Source organism: Nipponia nippon, unplaced genomic scaffold (genome assembly GCF_047370975.1).
Source record: "Nipponia nippon isolate SJK-2023a ecotype South Korea unplaced genomic scaffold, ASM4737097v1 scaffold_20, whole genome shotgun sequence".
NCBI classification, from domain to species: domain Eukaryota; kingdom Metazoa; phylum Chordata; class Aves; order Pelecaniformes; family Threskiornithidae; genus Nipponia; species Nipponia nippon.
The window spans coordinates 8,810,644-8,829,342 of NW_028262337.1; the positions used below are offsets into that span (position 1 = coordinate 8,810,644).

Consider the following 18,699-nt stretch of genomic DNA (forward strand, 5'->3'; position numbering starts at 1 on the left):
GTGAAAGCTTTTAGTAATACCTGTTGATAAATTTTTGTATCTCTTTCTTTAAAATTGGGGTAGAACACTTTAAAATCTACTTTCTTGAGTCAAGATTCTTGTTATCGTGATTTCAGTTAGATAGGCAATAAAGGAAGAGTGTTAACAGACGTGAAAATTTACAGCTATAAAATTACCTCAACTAGGTTTTAAGTTCATACTTCTCTGTTTAAAAAGAAGAAAAAAGTGGTAGTGGTTTTCAAGTTTCTGATGCTGTGATCTGCTGAGAAGAGAAACAAGACAGGTGTTACTGAAAATAGAAGGTGCAGCATTGATTCTAGCTATAAAGAGTAGTGCTGGAGTATAAGAAGTCTCTCAGAATAATCCTTATATTGAGCTATTTTTCCCAAGTCCTACTCTTCCATCCTTCCTTATTGCACTTTTTTTCCTCAGTTAATTTCCTTACTTCTTCATTTCTTTATTTTAAGTTATTTGTTCCTTTGTCGTACTACTCACGACTGCAGTTGTGGGACCATGCAATGCTTCTTCACCAGAAGGCTTTCCTTTTTCAGCCAGGATCCATCTGCACACATGCATTTCTCACAAGATGCATTTACAGTCTACAGTATTCTCAGTAAGTGGATTTTCTGCCTCAAGGAGACACACATTACTGGGAAGTGTTGTCTTTGAGCATGTGTTATGCCTATAGTACATTAAGACAGAAAACAGAATCCAAGCACTGCTGGTTGAGCGTGTCTTCGGTCAGCTGGCAACTTTGTCATTTTGCTGATTTGTCAGCACTTAGACCCTAACACTTGCACCATTTTTGCTTGCCCACAAGTCCTTTCAGCTCCAACAGGTCACTGGTAAGAAAAACAAAACTGATTTCTTAATGCCAAGGTCCCACTTGGGTCCCATAGAGCAGCTGTGCTCTGACTAGCCTTCAAGGCTTCACTTCTGCACCTCACCAAGCAGAAGTGAATCTGAAAGAAAAACAAAATAAAATGGAAGGGGAACTTTAAGGTACAAAGGTCAGTGTCACAGAGATTTCTTAAGCTTCAGCCCTGTTAGCGCTGCCACTTTCTGTCTCTGCTGTTTTGCCAACAGCGTCACTACAAAGCACTGTGTAAGTTTCAATAGCCTTGTTTATCTTTTAAGCTGTTTCGCAGAGGCTGTTCTTTAGAGACTTCTTAGGATTGCTTGTTCCTATTTAACTGTGGTATTATAAGACTGCTGTACCAGGAATATTGATAGCTATAACTACGCAACACCATGGCAAAAAAGTATACTGTAGCCTTTCCCCATGTATTTCTTGATATGTCCCTGAATAGATGTTAAGATTGGCATCTTTAGTTCTGCTTATGGAACCAAGTGTTCGTTCTAGCTGGTAAGACAAACTAAGAACATTTTAGACCTCTTATACAACCATGGTCCCACAGCTGTACTGAAGGGACCCAAATGAACTTGTAGGGGAGTTAGAGGTATTGTGCTTTTCACCCGGCAGCTTACAAATTCCAAAAGTCTTTTGAGAAGGTTCTTTTCTGAAGATGCTTGAAAAAACATAGCTGTGTTCAGGATAAGAGGGAAAGTCCTCTCATCCATTAATAGCTGGTTAAAAGATACCAAACAAAGGACAGAAATAAATGATTAATTTTTCTCACTGAAGGGAGATTAGCAGTCTTGTCCTAGATGGCTATATGGTACAGTTTGCACTATCCAGCATATTCATTACTAGAAATGAAGGTGGTAACATTTGCTTACAGTACTGAAATATTCGGAATAATAAAAATGAAAGCCAAGTGCAAGCAGTGGCAGAAGACTGTCATGGTCCTCAGTGATCTTCAGCAATGTTTACCTTGTCTCCCTTTCATCACAAAAAGAGGCAGTAAACTGGAAGGGTACAGAGAAGATAAATAAGAATGTCAGTTTTCAATTCCTTCCTGATGAGGAATATGTAAATAGACTAGAATGCTTCAGCCAAAACAAGAGATGATTACAGAGGGAGGATGATAGAGGTAATTAAAATCATGACAGGCATGGCAGAAGTGAATGTGCTGCTGTTATTCACTGTCTCATAATAAAAGAACTAGAGGACATTAAATAAAATTATCATTACCCCAGAGCATGAGTTCAAATAATGGCAGATTCTTGGAAGAAAAATGGAGTAAAGTGTATTAAACTCAAAGATACCACATTTACCTGCGGAGATCCTTGAACTGCAGGTCCCTGGGAGCTGAGAGAGAATACCAGGAAAGTATTGCAAAATGCTTGCCCTGTTCTTATATTCTTTCCTTGCTATTCACCAATTCCTCATTCTTTGACCTTGTCAGAGAAAGAATGATAGGGTAGGAAGACCTTTAGTCTACTCTTAGTATGCCTGTTCTTGTGAGATATCCTGCAGTTTGATTACAATGGTATCTTCCATTACATTTTTAACTTAGGCATTGTAAAAGGATTTTATGTATTTATCAAATAAGATTACATAAATATTTATTATTTGCCCTCTAAAGACAATTGAGGACAATACATAATCCTGGTTAAACCACTCTAGGTAAACTTTGAATTGCTAGCTTTTTGAAGCGGTAGTCTTTCGTCACAGAATCTGTTTATCGCATAAAATATCTTTGTCTTATTTTTTTATGTTTTGTCTAAGATTCTTCTGAGACTAGTTCAGGTTATGACGGGTCTCTGTGAACACGTGGAAGCAAAGATGCATTCTGTCTTCATCACTGGCAGGAATTAGCAAGTATCTTTCTATGCATTTTAGTGGAAGTGGGGAATGATCCTTGCCAGCTATGCCAAACAGAATGGCAAAAAGATAGATTGTGACCACTGAGCAATGACCAGTAAAATTGGTTATATTCCTAATTAGTTGTGAACTGATTATGTTTTGCAAAGGTTATGTCGGACGTGCTTCCCCAGCACACTCCCCCATCCACTTAGCACTGAAATATACTGCATAGGAGAGCAGTTCAGTTCTACTGAACTAGCCCCTAAATGTCTCAGCTCTGCTGGTGGAAATACATCTTACCTTGAAAGTTAAGTTTGCCTGGTGTTCAGTCCTTTGATTCAATGCCTCGTAGAAATCCCATTTACTATAAGAATAACAAAGAATTTTTGGCTGAGAATAGGTTGTTGCAATATCAGTTGGCTTCATCAGTATCAATGAGTTAATAGAGAATAAAGTAGGACAAACAAGTACATTGTTTCTGCTACCTAACATGCCTGTGATTTCTGTTTCGTACATCTGTACCAGTGACATAGATAGATCCACGCCATTCCAAAATTTGGACATGGACACGAGTTCAGTTTGATCCTAGAGCACTTATTGGGTAGAAAACTGCTAAGATTTCTGGAGGAATATGGTACTTGCATAGCATAATTATGAAAAGTGAAGCATTCTGGGGGCAAGGCAGAGTTTTGGAGACCCTTAAAAGTGAAAACAAAAGCTGAAATTTGAATTTGATGAATGACAAAAGTGGAAGCGTAAAAGCACTCAAGGTGATGTGTAAGAATAATAATCAAGAAAATGTGATCATATTTTTATTAAATCAGAGCCAGATTAAGCATACCTTCTCAAAGAAGCAAGAAATGAACAAACAGCAGAGTAAACTCAGGAGACTTTTGGTGAATATCTTAGCTGAGTAGATAAAGATGGATGTTTGCAATGCTATCAGAAAAAGTCAGAGATAACCACCATTACATATTTAATAAAGGATTAAAGGAAGGATTTTTTTAAGAGTTCATAAACATATTTTTTTTATTTTAAATAGCTTCTTTCTTGATAACTTTTCTTTACGAAAATTTATTTTTGATTTTCTGTTGGACATATATGATCCTTTTCAGACAACTCTTTCTGTAAAACCTTGGTCAGCTTCCTAAAAACTGGTTAAGTAATGTCAGCATCAGAAAACTTTCAGTTCAGAAAAACTGCCAGCTTTCTCAAGATATGGTCTTGTGCTTTATATTTTTCATTCTCTGGAGGAATTAATATTTCTTTTGTTTGCTCAGATGGGAAGTAGGAATTTTTGAACTTGATGTTAACTGAAGCTGAATATGAATTTGTTCGAAGACAATGGCATGGCTCCAAGATAGGTCATTCACCAGTTTCTCTGGAGGAATTATGGGATTCATGTTGCCAGACAGCTGATTTGCAAATAAATTAAATGCTTTGTGTAGACATACACGGCCTTGTCTTGTAGAGGGGTGTGGTGAGACCCTGGCATGCCTATCTTGTGTATTCCCTCTGACCTTTGCTGTCAGACTGACCCTGTCTTAATACAAGTAGAGCCAATTCATGAATTTATTTTTAAAAAAGTATTTGCATTACTATTATCTTACGGTGTTCCACTAAAATTGGCTTAAAACATTAAAGACTTAAGCACTGAAAGGCTTGTGGACAGCAGTGTATAACAAAACTCTGCAAAATTTTTCTTAAATTATCTTTAGTATTAACTTTTTTAACAAAATATAGCAATCATGCAAGTCAAGAAATAAGCATCTAAAAAGAATTGAGCAGTATGCCAAGTAGCATTCACACTAGAGACAAGCATCAGTATGAGATCCTTTTTAATGGTATTTATACTTATTCAGTCATCTTGAGCTATTATGCTAAGCCTACCTATAAATATCAATAGCTTTTGCCTCTACATATTTTGTACAGTAGCAGTCCAAACAAATGGAGCCTGAAGGGGTGTAAGTAGTTAGGGAGGAGTTGTAGGGAAGAATGAAACTAGAGGGAGATGATGCCATTACAGCAATGTGACACAAAAGGGTGAAGGCTCTTACGATGATAATTTAGCAAGAGTTGCTGACAGCTGAAATGTAGTATTTGATCAGCTGGGGAGATGACAAATGTAAAGAAAACATAAACTTGCAAATGATTTTCAGAAAAGTTCAGTGATAAAAAGCGGGAATAACAGAAGAGGGTGTTGATGACAACTAGCGTTCGAGACCATGAGTAAGAGATTTAGTGAAGAGACAGTGAAAGAGAAGTGGAAAATAGATAAAAAATTAATAAGAAAATTAATAGAGTCAGAATATTCTGAATACTTTTTAAAATTAATTTTTCATATAGATTATTGGTGCACATACCACAGAAAGTTAAATACTTCAGGTTGCTGTTTGAGATTTCCTGGTTTTTGCTGTGTGCACTGTCATGGCAAGGAGAGAAGTTGTCCACAAGTTAAATTCACTGTTAAGATACAATTTATCTACATGCAAATGTGAACGGAAGTGATTAGAAATCCCCATCTTAAAGGCAAATGTATGAAAATTACCATAACTGTAATATGTATGTCATCAATATACATGTAGAAAACTTACCTTTAAAATTAAAGGAAGACATTTTATGGTCTAGAATGTATGCAAACTGTGCATTTAGATCCATGACATGATCTCACAGGGAAACCATGCAGCTTCATTTCTTGGTATGAGTCATCAAGACTATATGGTATGGTGAAGAGGAGGGCAGTTAAAGAAGCCAATGTTTCATTTATTCACAGAGCTAGTTTGCACCCTGAAAAACAAGGATATGCATTTCAGTTACTGTATATTATTTTTATTTCATCTGTATATTATTTTTATTTCATCACCCTTAATTGAATTTTGAAATAAAGTGGTTGTAAAGTAGGAGAGTAGGTTTTGCTATAAATCATTTTAAAAAGCTGTTATATGATGTTCTGCTTGATTGGTACTAGTGTGTTATGGTTTAGGGGAAGAAGGAAAAAGGAAACAAATAATTCACTTGATTACTTAAAAAAAATCTGTTTACAGACTGACTATCAGAATTCCTTCATGGTTTCCACAGTCAAATGACTTTTACGTTGTGAAATGTGAGATTAATTACTCCTGTTTTAGTATGCACCCCAGCACTTAAACTAGTCAATTAGCTTATAATTGTGAGTATTGATAATTATAGAATAATCACAGATGTTTGGACAGAGTATGTTTTCTAAGCTCATTCTGCCCTCCCACAGTCCTCTTGATTCATTTACTTCCAGGGAAATAAACAGTCCAAGATAGAAAACACAAGTTGTTCTAGTTTTGCTTTGGATTTGTGAGAGGGACTGGGCACAGTAGTCATTGAATATTTCTCCGAAAATTGCTAAAGAGATATATTTAATAAATTTAATAAACGTATTTAATAAATAGCAAAAATGTTAGTTATGCAAAATACTCAATGTAAAATGTGTATGCATGCATTCTTTATGGATTTTGTCATTCATTTTTAAAGCTTTCTCTTGTTTTCTTTTCCAATAACCCGATTCTTTGATAAGATATACTAGCTAGCTTTATGGTTTGTGTTTTAATCAATAAAAGCTGAATTAGTCTATAAAATAGCAAGAGGTAACTGCCTTCACACATTTTTATTTGCTTATTTACTTAATATTCAGAATGTCATTGTTAATTTATGTCAGGGGCACTATATTTCATATTTTATATTTTATATTTTAGTCTTAGAATTCAAACTAATGGTAGGAACATGCAAAAAACTTCAGTTATAAATAATGCTCACTGAAATCCAGTGAGCTGTATTTGAATGGAAAAAAATCTCATCTTCATTTCCTATTCAGAGTGAAACTGTCAGATCTCTTTGTCAAGTGTAAATATTTGTAATTTTGATTAAATAAAATTTACAGTATTTCACAGAGGAAAAACCTCCAAATGAGTAGTTGCCTCCTCTCTGTCCTGAAGGCCTGAGAGGTGTTAATTGCAGTGATTAACAATAAGGTCCAAAGAAATGCTGAATTCAAGTATGGCTTTTATATACTGATGTGTAGCATATAACCTTAAATGTTGGGCTTGTTTTGGTTACATATCTCTGTAGAAAAAGTCAGAGAACAGCTACAAAAAAAAAGGAATAGATGATCATATTTATAATCTTGAAAATAATATGGAAAGTTAGAGCAGTATGAAATGAATATTTGTAAGAACTGTAACTGCTACAAGAACTTCTATGAATTATTTCAGGGGGTTTTTTTCTTCTTTTACTTGCTATGAGATTTCTCATTCATTTGTGGATATTCTGTTCCCAGATCCATGCAGGATTTATAAAGTTTTAAGAGAGTAGAGATGGTTCTTAGATATCCGTGCCAATAGTTACACTGATACTGATCAGCAAGCAGCATTATTTGCCTGGTGGTTGATTTTGTAGGACTGCAGTTTTTATAAGCTTTTTGCTTCAACAGATGACATGTATGTATGTCAGTGGCATTACCACATTTTGGGACTTCTGTATAGTTTTGTCTGTAGCATGGTGTTCTTTTTCTTCTGTCAAGTGCCTTATGAAAGTCACAAAACAAAAAGCTAGTTGTAACAGTTAAGAACAGTGGTTCCTAACGACTCTGCCTTATAAAAAGGAGTGCTCCTTATGCAATTAAATCTTGTGTCGCACATGAAAGGCTTCAGGACATGGCTTTTTCAGATATTCACAGTAATCAGTTGCTTTTCTAGACCCTCTGCAGACTGTGTTCTTTGACATTTTGAAAAGCAGTCACTGTGTATTCCCTGCTAAATTGCCTGCATGCTGCTGATATGTTCATGTACAGAAGGATTCTGTATCGTATGCACAGTGAGTTCAATAAATTGAATTTTATGCATGTGCAAATAAGTGCTTACACACAATTTACCTCTCTGGGACTGTCTCAGATTTCAACATTTAAACCAAAAGCCCTACAAAAGTCCTATAGCTAGTAAGACAGACATCATAGTGAATATAAAAATGGTTTCAGATAAGGATTATGTCCAGCTTAAGTACATTTTACATCCAGGTTTTCTAAAGCCCAACTGCTAGCAGAAAGTAGGACTTGGATTTTGGGGATGGAAAAGGAATGGAGAGATGTTTAGGCCGTCATGTCAGTTTAGTCACACATGGATATAAGGTGCTGGCAGCCAGTGAGTGCCCACAGGTGAAGTCAGAAGGGCAAGAGCAGAGAAGTATTCAAAGAGAGCAGAGAGAAAGTGAGAGGAAGGCAGGAGTAGCATAGTGAGGGAGGTTTGGGAAGATGATTGGACTTAGCAGTGAGAAAGGCCTTGAAAGGTGATGGTAGAAGTTTTAGCATGGGAAAGCTGGAGGTTCTGGTGTGCATCCTGGGGCAAGAGGAGTCTGGAATTTCAGGACTCACTCTAGAAAAAATGAGGTTTTGACTTCTGAGACAAGAGGTGTGTGGAGCTGAAATACCCGAGGCAGGAGGGTAGGGAGGTTTAAGCTTTTCACGCAGGAGGAGGAGAAAAGCTAAAACTATTCATCTGAGAAGGATGGTGATTGGGTTGAGTGGCCTTGGTTTGGGGAAAGAACTGAATGCTTTGGGGACTTGAGTTTGGTGGAGGGCCTGAGACTGAGTTAGAGCTTGGAACATGAGATCGGGAGTCAACGGGACATGCTTGCAGGCATTCACATAGGATAAGTGCCATCCTTTCACAAACCTCTCTAGCAATACATGCTTTTTTCTTTTTTGGAAATACAGATTTCATAGCTCATTTTAACTAGCAAATTTTGCAATCTTTAGCTATTTTCTTAGCATAACCAGAATCTGATGCTGCGTGATGTGCATATGGGAGAAGGCTGGTGTTTATGCAAGAAGTTTCGGATGATACCTTGTTTGTGAAAGCAGTATAAAAGCACTGTATCCTTGAAAAAAGTACAGAATGGTATGAAATTTTTGCCCATTTCTCCACGATGTCATCAGGTCTTCAGGTGACAACAAATTGGAGGACCGATTGGTAGACTCAGTGGCGGGGCTGCTATTCAGAGAGACCAAGACAGGCTGGCGAAATGGGCTGAAACAGTAAAGCAGGTGCTTCAGCAGATAAAGTCCCTTTCAGCAGGGCACATTAAAAGAAAACCAGACCAATGTAGAAGGTGGAAAATATGGTGTAAAAGAGCATCTAGCAAACTACATTGGATTGTTGTTGGAATCCCACAGCGATCTGTGTAGTTCAGAACATTCATATGTGATTTGGAAAAGTGATACATATAAAGCTGCTAAAGTTTATTAGTGATACTAAATTATTCAGGTCACTGATGATAGTAACTATGAGCTTGACAGCTAACAGTTCTCTTGATCAGCAACCTCAAGGAGGCAACAGAATGCACTCTCATCAGGTCTGCGAGGACAACAAATTGGAGGATGGGTTGATAGACTCAGCAGCAGGGCTGCCATTCAGAGAGACCTAAACAGGCTGGAGAAGTGTGCTGAAAGGAACCTTGTGAAATTCAGCAAGGACAAATGCTGAGTCCTGCACCTGGGAAGGATGAGCCCCTGGCAATGAGATGGGTTGGGCACTGACAGCCTGGGGAGCAGCTCTCTGGAAACGACCTGGGCGTCCTGACGGAGAGCAAGCTGCATATGAGCTGGCAGTGTGCCCTGGCAGCAAAGAAGGCCAACAGCATCCTGGGCTTTATGAACAGGAGCATGATGTATGAACAGCAGTAGATAAGGGAAGTTTTTATCCCCTGCTACTCAGCAGACCACATCTAAAATACTGCTATTTTGCAATACCCCCCCAAGTACAGGAAAGACAGAAGCAAATTGGAGCAAGTTTAGCAGAGGGAGATTCTGATGCTCAGGGGCCTGGAGCACCTGACCTGTGAGGAGAGGCTGAGGGAAATGGCTTTTTCAGTCTGGAGAAGGGTAGGCTTTGGGAAGGATCTTCAGGCAGGCTTACCATACCTATAAGGAGACCACCAAGAGGACAGATGAGCTGTTCACAGTGGTGCATGACAGGAGGATGAGTGATAACAGATATGGGAGGTTCAGACTGCAAGTAAGAAAAACGCTTTCACTGTGAGGACAGTCAAGTGGTGGAGCAGTTGCCCACAGAGGCTATGCAGTCTCCATAATGAATACATAATATTCACTATGATGAGCTGTAGATTAACTATTGCCACTTAAAAAACGAGATCTGGGTAATACTGTGATTAGTTTTCTGAAAACATTCAATGCACAGCCATAGTCAAAAGGTAAGCAGGAATTATTAGAATCATAACAAAATGGAAAACATTATGTCATTGTCTAGATTTGTGGTGATCCCACATCTCCAGTTTTGCATGTAATTTTAGATTACATCATCTCAAAAAAGGATAAAGCAGAGTGAAGCATAATGCAGAAAGGATGATCTGAAGTATGGAAGCTTTTCCATACGAAGGAAATTTACAAGTTTTTTGTTTGCGAAGGATATTACAGAAGACAGATACAAGAGGTCCGTAAAATTATGAATGGCATAAATACGTTTTAGGAAAGATTATAGCAATTATATCAGCCACAGCAATTATATCAGCCATAATAGATAGGGCAAAACATTTGGCACTGAGGGGCAGATGTCCACATTTGCATTTTAGGGAACAGGAGCAACTTACTTCCAATCCCAAGGGCTGAATGCCCATTAGTGGTTGAAGCATATTACTGGAACACATCAGAGCTTATGGAGCTCATCTTCTGGTTCAGTTTCACCTGAAAGGAAATCAATTTATTTGCTCTAAGACTACTCCACCAAGGGACACAAAGCACAGTAACTGGAGACAATATGAGATCTCGTTCAAAAGTATGCACAGGCACATGAAAGGAAAGAAAACCCTGTCAATGCCATTTTAACACATTGTTCTGAGCACAGCTTCCAAAGCACTGGGGTCCTAAGCTACTGGTTGCTGCAAGGGCACATATGGGAAGGTGTCAGGCTGTACTTGCCTTTTTTCTTACCGTCTTTCAGTAGCTCTGTCTATCTGCTGCAGCTCATAATCAGAAAGAAGAGACTGCGTCAAAGTGACCTTGGTACATCTGATTACCTAAGAACACTTGTTCTTAGGTAATTTAATTTTACATGAGCACTTATAATGTAAATGGCTATTATAGCTTGCATATTATTCATCTGGGCACATTTTTAGAGTAAAATTTTCCATCTCATATCTTATATTCTTTGGTCATAGCAAGATGAGGTCAGTAAATTTATAAAATTGGGAGAGTATTTTAAATTGTTTGTAGTCTTATTTTGAATATTGCTAGTACCTCAACAGGAGGTTGCAAAAACTTTGGCAGGGACACATGCAACAGATGTGCCTATTGATGCTCTGGTGAAAATCCTTTTTGATTTGCACGCTTTGGTGGGTATGAAAGTGTGATTTGCACACAACATTGTTTTTGTTATCTAGTAACAGGTTTCCACTAACAGTCTGCCAGACTCCACTGGCACTGTGCATGCATATTCATGTGATTTGAGTGGAAGTTCTTGTTCAGAGCATAGCAACACCAGCATGCACAAAAAAGTTAAGTAAAATATATGTTTTAACAAATACATGCCTGTGCAGAAATTATTTAGGGACTGCATTCATCAAATAAGATAGGGTTTCTTTTTAAAAAGGAAGCAAATACATTAGAAGTGATTTGAAGCTCCCTCAGCTCTTCTGTTTCATAATTCAAACCCCTACTCCATGTTGCTGTACAGCTCTCAGTTTTTATTTGCAAATGGCTAGAATCAGACGCAGAGACATGGCTTATTTCCACTCTAGCTTATTAAAGACAGTAGTCACAGTATGGATCATGGAGTCTGCAGTAACCTTTGTGCATGAAAATACAGTGTTTCTAAATCTGATCCTTGGTTTCAGTACTGTATATAAGTTTATTTTGTAATATACTTCAGGGAAAAGAAACAGTTCTCGTTGTTTGTTAGCCTCTCTTAAGTCCTAGAATTCAGTTTACATAATAGTTGTACTATTGACATTTTCAGCTGAAGCTTAATCAATTTACAGACGGTAAAAAAGAGAGTATTTCAGCAGCGGAATTTAAATCTTTTCCGCATAACTGGATGTCAATTTTCAGTAGCCTTACTCACACTCAGGGAAGCCACAGGGATCTCGTATACATACCTTCAATACAGCACCAACAATTTTTCTATGTCTTTTTATAGGAAGAACAATTAGAGAATAGCCAGTTTCCTGTACTGAAACTGCTGTTCTTGAATGTGGAGTGATTACATTACAAAGTCTAATCTGTGATAAGCTCAGTGCAGGTTTGCTTAAGGTGAGTTGCACAGACATACAAATCAAGGATAAGATTTGTCCAGATCTTCTAGAAGGTGATGACTACCAAGTCAAAACTAATGTAACTTCGTGTTGGCATAATTCCTTGATTATCCCTGTTGATCCAAAACCAGCCTCTAGCATTTTGTAAGTATAGAAATAAATAAAAAGAAAGCACGGATAGCAGTCTTGACTAAGACCCTCCAGAGAGGATAATATACACGAAAATTCATGTGTACAAGGCAAAGTGAAAGATATAGCATTAGTGATAAAATTTAATGCCATTGGCAAATTAAATTTAAAAAGTAGAGCATAACAACGTAAATCTAGGTTTCTATTTGACTATAGTGTTTCAAAAGTGTTAGAGAAGAAATTAAGAAAAATACAGGTTTGAAATTGAGGTAAGTTTTTAAATGAGCATTTTTCAAGTAAATTACATCTTGGCAGAAAGATATTTAAAGAAGACTAACATTTTTCAGAATTTTGTTACTGAATTACTAATGTTATTTTTCAATTGAAAAATTATTTTTCAGTATTTTTCAGTTATCAAAAGATACTGTTTAACTGTTTAATTTTAAATTAACATATTCTAAAGCATAACATAAAGAACAAGGAGGTCCAGATCATACTTTAAGCAGATATTCAGCATCTTTAAGCAGATGTTTAGTTCATGCACTTGCATAAAAAATTGTTGTGTTATAATCTAAAACTCTTTACAAGTAAATCCCTGGAATTTTTTACTTTTTTTTCCTAGAGTCAGTATAGTATATTTAGCTGTGAGGCAAATCTTAGCCCCCTTGGAGTCACTGAAAACCATCATAAAACATCATCGCTCTCTTGACTAGCATGAAGATTTCATGTATAGTCTCCAAAATAAGATAAATAACGTTAGACAGATTCTGATGTATACAGATCTAGAAACTTTGTATCTGTACATGACAAACTGATCCAAATTGTCATTAAAAATAAACAAATAAAAAAGAAATGCACTGATGTCATGACGTCTGACCATGAGTGATTCTCCAAAGGAAGAATTTCTGTGTCTCAGTAGTCTAGTCAAATTTCTAAATAAAGCAGTCATTAAATGAACAGAGGAGGACCAGTTTACATTTGTAATTTGGAGTCAAAAGGTGTCTGATGAACTATCTTTAAAAGGATACCAAAGAGAGAAAGTACTTTTCTTTGGAAGGTATGGAAACAATTGTGCTATAAAAGTTCTGGGAAAAATATTAATTTAGAAAAAAAAATGCAAAGAAACAGTCGATATCCACCACTAAAAAGGAAAAATATTGAAATTCCAGCAAAGTTCTGTATTAGAACACTTTTTAAAAATATATTTCTCAATTATCTTGAATAATGTTTGAGAATGTTAAAATGAAAATTACTGGCATGTGAACACCAATTATACACAATTATTTATATTAGTCAAAAACAGAAGACTGCGGAACTTCGAGGAGGTTTAATTAAGCTGGACTAGAAGGCAGCACAGTAGTAGATTAAAACAGGAATGCACGCGGAGGCACACTGGTGTGCAGTGGTGCACACTGAAGGGGACACTTTGCAGTGCTGCCCCCAGCCCCTTTGCTGTGCCGCAACCTGCTCTCTAACACAGCTGCACAGACACTTCTCTAACCTCCTATCTTGACATATGCAAGAACTATGCTCCTGTAGTACTTCTCTTGCTACATAGGGAAGTCAGGGGAGGAATGAAGAGGAAGGACCTTTTGGCAGGACCTCACACTCAGGCCATTCTTGGAGTCACAGGATTTTTACTTCCACTTGAAAGGCTGTATTTGCATCTGCCTATATATTTTTAATGTATTATCGGCATACAAACAGTAATTTAAAAATTTAATTTTAATCTGGTATGTATCATATAGACACATAATATTAAAGCAAGCAGGATTTATTTAGAAGAGTGTTTTGAAAAAAAATTCAAATGCTAGAAATAGGAATTCAAATGTAATTGCGCTGTTGAACTATGTGTGTACACATACAGATGTGTCTCGATTACTGAAGAATTCAGATGAGTAGACTTCAGGAATCCAGAGATTAATTACTCAAGAGATTAATTACAGTATATGAAGCCTTTCACTTGTAAATCACTGAAATCAAATTCAGTGGAAGAAGGCACCGAATGAGAGGTGTTCGTAGGTCTGGATAACATACACTGATAGGATTACTTTACTATAGTAGAGAGTGCCAAATACAAACAAACGTACGTATTATTTCCCAGACATGGAAGACAGGGTTACTTTTTAAGTCTTTCAAAATCAAGTCCACAAAGACCTTCTTGTCCAACAAAGTGAGGAAACCTAGCAGTGAGGTGTGAGATTTCCTGCTTCCATTTGTTTTGTAAATAAATGGGGGAAGGAGGGTTAACTTTTTCTTTTAACTCAATCTGGTTGCTTTTCTAAAGATTTTTACCTCCTGGTCTGTTTTTCAGCAGGTTTTCAAAGACGCTCACATACTGTAACAAGGAGGCATTTCCCACATGCTGCTCACAGGATGGACTACATGGACTTTGAGGATGATAGCCGTGGATGGCGGTTTGATATGGACATGGTGATAATCTACATTTATTCAGTCAACTGGGTAATAGGATTTATTGTGTTCTGTTTTCTTTGTTATTTCTTTTTCCCTTTTTAGTCTGTAGTAATCACAGTTAAGGCAAACAGCAGTCATGAACCACAATAACGTGAATAGAAAAAACTTGAAGAAGGCAAAACGTTTGTTTGCTATTGTGGTTTTATCATTCAGAATTGTAATAGACTGCATCAAGCATGCTGCGAGGCTATTTGATACTTGGGCTGTGTGTGACAAAGTACTTGAGTTTGGTTCCAAATATAATGTGAAATCCAGATCATACTTCATTCAGTCAGAGTTTTGCCTTGATTTTGCTGGGAACAGGATTTATCCCTAATGTCTAAAATAATTACTCTGTAGAAATATAGAATACTGCTTGTTCTTAGGGGAGTTCTGTGCACTAAAACAGAATATGATCCACAGAGCCATTTTGGGGTTCAACTCTATGTTGACACACTTTGCTCGCTCATTTGGTGCTTCAATTCCTCATACATAAAAGCAATAAAGATGCTTCCCATTTATAGTCAGATCTTTTGGGAAAAGGAGATTATAAGCACTTCAGTGCTGCACCATGCATTACATAGACATTCATCTGAGCTATTTCAATGGTATAATCCAAATCCTGGAAAATTTTGACAATTGATAGACCTGTCAGCATTTTACTGTGGAGATGTGCTGTACTCAGTGCCTGAAGTTTTGAGCCTATTAACCAAAAAGAAATGTGACTGTACAGTGTGCTGACAGTTCATCTTTTCAGCAAATGGCAGTCAGGAGTCAGCTGACAACCCCAACTTCTGCACATTAAAGGGGCCATTTTTGTGCAGATTCCCAGAGCAGCACTGTGCCTTTTTTTACCTGTCCAGATCAGTGTGTTTGGATCCAGCAAGACACCTAACGGAGGCCAAGCAGCAGGCCTGCTGGCTAGGATGCCATGAGACACTAACCCCAGTAAATATTGGAGAAAGACGCTTACACTGGAGAAAGAAGCATTCTCCAGTGTAAAAAAACAGTGACATTATTAAATTGCTGTAACAATTTGAGGATACTCTCAAATGTGGGCTCACCAGGACTATGTGTCTCCAGGGAGATCATATACGAGGGCACAGTATTGATTTGCACCTTTCGTGTGAAACAATTTAAAGCACTTTATAGCTATTCCATATATAGATTGCTGAGTTACAGTACCAAACTGCAGCCAGTTCAGCAATCATTCCATACTTGCTGTTTTACACTGTATTTTCAAATGAAAGTGAAAGAGCATCTATTAAATTATAAAAAGGGTATTACAAAATATTGCGGAAACCAAGTGCTGAAGAATGGTACAAGGTAGTTCAGGGGCTTACTTTTCAGGAAGGTACAAGGAAGTGTTTATTTCTAAGGGCATGACCCTGCAAAGTACACTGTGGTTTCATCTGGAAAAGCATGCGAGTGTATGTATGCAGTTCCTCTAGTATCAGGATTTGTGTGGGAGACCTGTGGTTTTTCAGTAGGTGGTGTACTCCCCTGTTCTAGCAGAGAACAAGGAGAAATGTGCTGTGGAAGGTGCCATCTGCCAAATGAATGGAATGAATGCAGGGGTTTTATTAAGCGTGTGCTTATGTGTCTTTACTGGAGCAGGGTCAGTCTCTTATAGGCTATAAAGTGATAAGGACCAGAAACTTCCATTTAATCTGAAAAACAGCAGTAAATCAGCAACTAATATTTAGTTTTCTTACAGGCTGCATAAAATAATCTCTTTGAGAATTTATGTGTAGAATTAAAAATTACAAGTCTAACTACACTGATTGGACTGAATAACTTTTGCCATCTTTTTTTTAATATATGCAAATTTAAGGAGATATAATAATTGAAATTCACCATCACCACATAGTCATGGTTGTGACAAATCCATTTTCTGTAATTACTGTATATCTAGTTACTTTGTCTCTACCTAAAGGTGATGGGTTCTATTACTGGTAGCATTAGGCCTAACGTTTTAAAAGCTTTAAGGTTGTATTAAAGCACTTGGTGAATTTCCCTCTTTATTGATAGAAACAAGTATTCTAAAAGCTAGGGGTTTTAGGTCATAGGCTCATGTTTTGCTACATGCAGATGTGTAGGTCTGTATGCTGAAATATTATCAATAATTTTAAACGTTTGTTGTGTCTATGCCAGGACTGGGATTCTAACTGCAATTTTTGTTTGTCTCTCCAATCTTATCAATTTACTGCTCTTATCTTAACAAAGAGAGGGACTGATTCACCTGTTAAGCCAAAATTGCTTCTACCTTTTGATCTCAGAAAATACTAAAATAAAACGATGTCATGAAAAATTACTTTAGCTTAGCTGACATAGTCTGAAATTCCAGTAAAAATGTAACTTAAAATTATTTAACCAGGATATCTGATAAAGCAATATCCTTAAGTGACTATTCCAAAATATATTGAGACATAAGAAACATAATACAGGTACTAACTAAATATATAAGAAAGTGTTACTTACATAATTTTTAATAGCATGTTACCATGGTTTTATTCTGAAAAAGGCAACAAAGGAGAGTAAAAAATCCAATGTAATATTGGGCCCTTTTGTACATTTACAGGAAGAATTGATGGCTGAGGGTGGCTGCATTTTCCTAAATTTAATAGGAGTGACAATTTTGTATGACATTTCTAACTGTGTAACTCTACCTTTCTTCAAGGCCTAAACAATAAACTCTTTCTTGGGCTATATCATTTTACTTTATATTGGTTGTTATTAATTCCAGGGGACAAATAATTTTAAAAAATTACAAATGTACATAATGAAGACTATTGCAACTCTGAGATACATCCTCCATAGGAAAACACCTAAAAGGCTAGAGTGGAGGTACTTTTTTTTGTCCTTTATTACTTTTTTGAGATACATACTTTTGTAAAAATACAATGACAATTCGAAGGCTCAAATTTGTTTTTCCTTGAAGCCTGGCTGTAAAATGCTGTTGATATCTGTGGGAGCAAGATCAGGTCCTTTGTAAGCAATTTTCTGGTTAAATTGATCCTGCTCTGCAAGCTTGTCTTTCTTATCTACAATAGTATTAAAATGTTTGCAATAAAATTTGAGTTGTTTGTAATATTTTGCAGTCCTTTCACTAGATTTTGCTTGGTGGAATTAAATTTTAATATTTTTTTCACTCAATGTCTTGTTTGTTATCCTGTCTATTCTGTTTCTGTTTCGGGTGCAGCTAGAGTTTGTTGAATTTTTTACTACTGTGATTAACTCTTTTCATACTAGCAGCCTTTTATTTGTTTCAGTACCTTCCAGGAAACAGTCAGTTTTTGTCAGAAATCATCTTGGGACAAGGTGTGAATCTTAACATATTGTGACAACAAAGAGTACTCAGTGCTGGTGCTGTTAGTCCAGACTGATTAACTGTTGAAGGCAGCAGAAATCCAGGACAAGACTAAGTTTGGCTTTGACAGGCAAAGGGACTTTGTTTACAGTCAGAAGTGTATGAGTTTCTTCCCTAGCAGTGGGTATGTTTGTAGCTCTCCTACCTGCCAAAGTTCCAGTCATCTTGCTTCCCTCACACAATTAAAATAAAATTCCCAAGCAATAGCTGCACAGGGAGTAGCTGCAGTGAAGCACAACGGATTCTTTCACAGCTGTGTACCTGCCCAGAGAAGCTGAGATTTAAGTTAAGCCTTTACCAGTACACTACATACACACCTGAAATATTTACCGTATGTCAACAATAGCATTACCACAGTTACTGATATTGAGTTGGAAAGGGATGATGAAGAAGCAGAGTTTCGGTTTATTTCATCATTTTTAGAGAAAAGTAGTGGTGGTAACATGAACTTCTGGGAGGAAGAGTAGCTATTCTATCTATCATGTGACAACTGTCTTGATGGTGTGTAGTGTTGCTTTTGTGGATGTGTTTTCATCATCTTTTTTCTTGGCAATCCTGACCACTTCATAACTGTGGGATGCACACTCCCCTCTGGGGAATTGCAGGTCTGTACAAGGGGAGTCGCAGGTGGATGGAGAAGACGAAGGTACGACATAGAATCATAGAATCGTTAAGGTTGGAAAAGACTCTTAAGATCATCGAGTCCAACCGTTAACCTATCACTGCCAAGTCCATCACTATACCATGT

The 18,699-nt window shown here is 37.1% G+C and overlaps 1 protein-coding gene across 1 annotated transcript in view; it reads left to right on the plus strand.

The window, feature by feature from the left end:
* Positions 1-17,492, plus strand: part of RNF180 (ring finger protein 180) — an 84,411-nt gene extending 66,919 nt beyond the window's left edge. The window contains exon 7 of the mRNA XM_087759865.1: positions 14,442-17,492. Coding sequence (XP_087615991.1) covers positions 14,442-14,644 — 203 coding nt within the window. The 3' untranslated portion in view covers positions 14,645-17,492. The remainder of the gene's footprint in view (positions 1-14,441) is intronic.
* Positions 17,493-18,699: the final 1,207 nt, after the last annotated feature.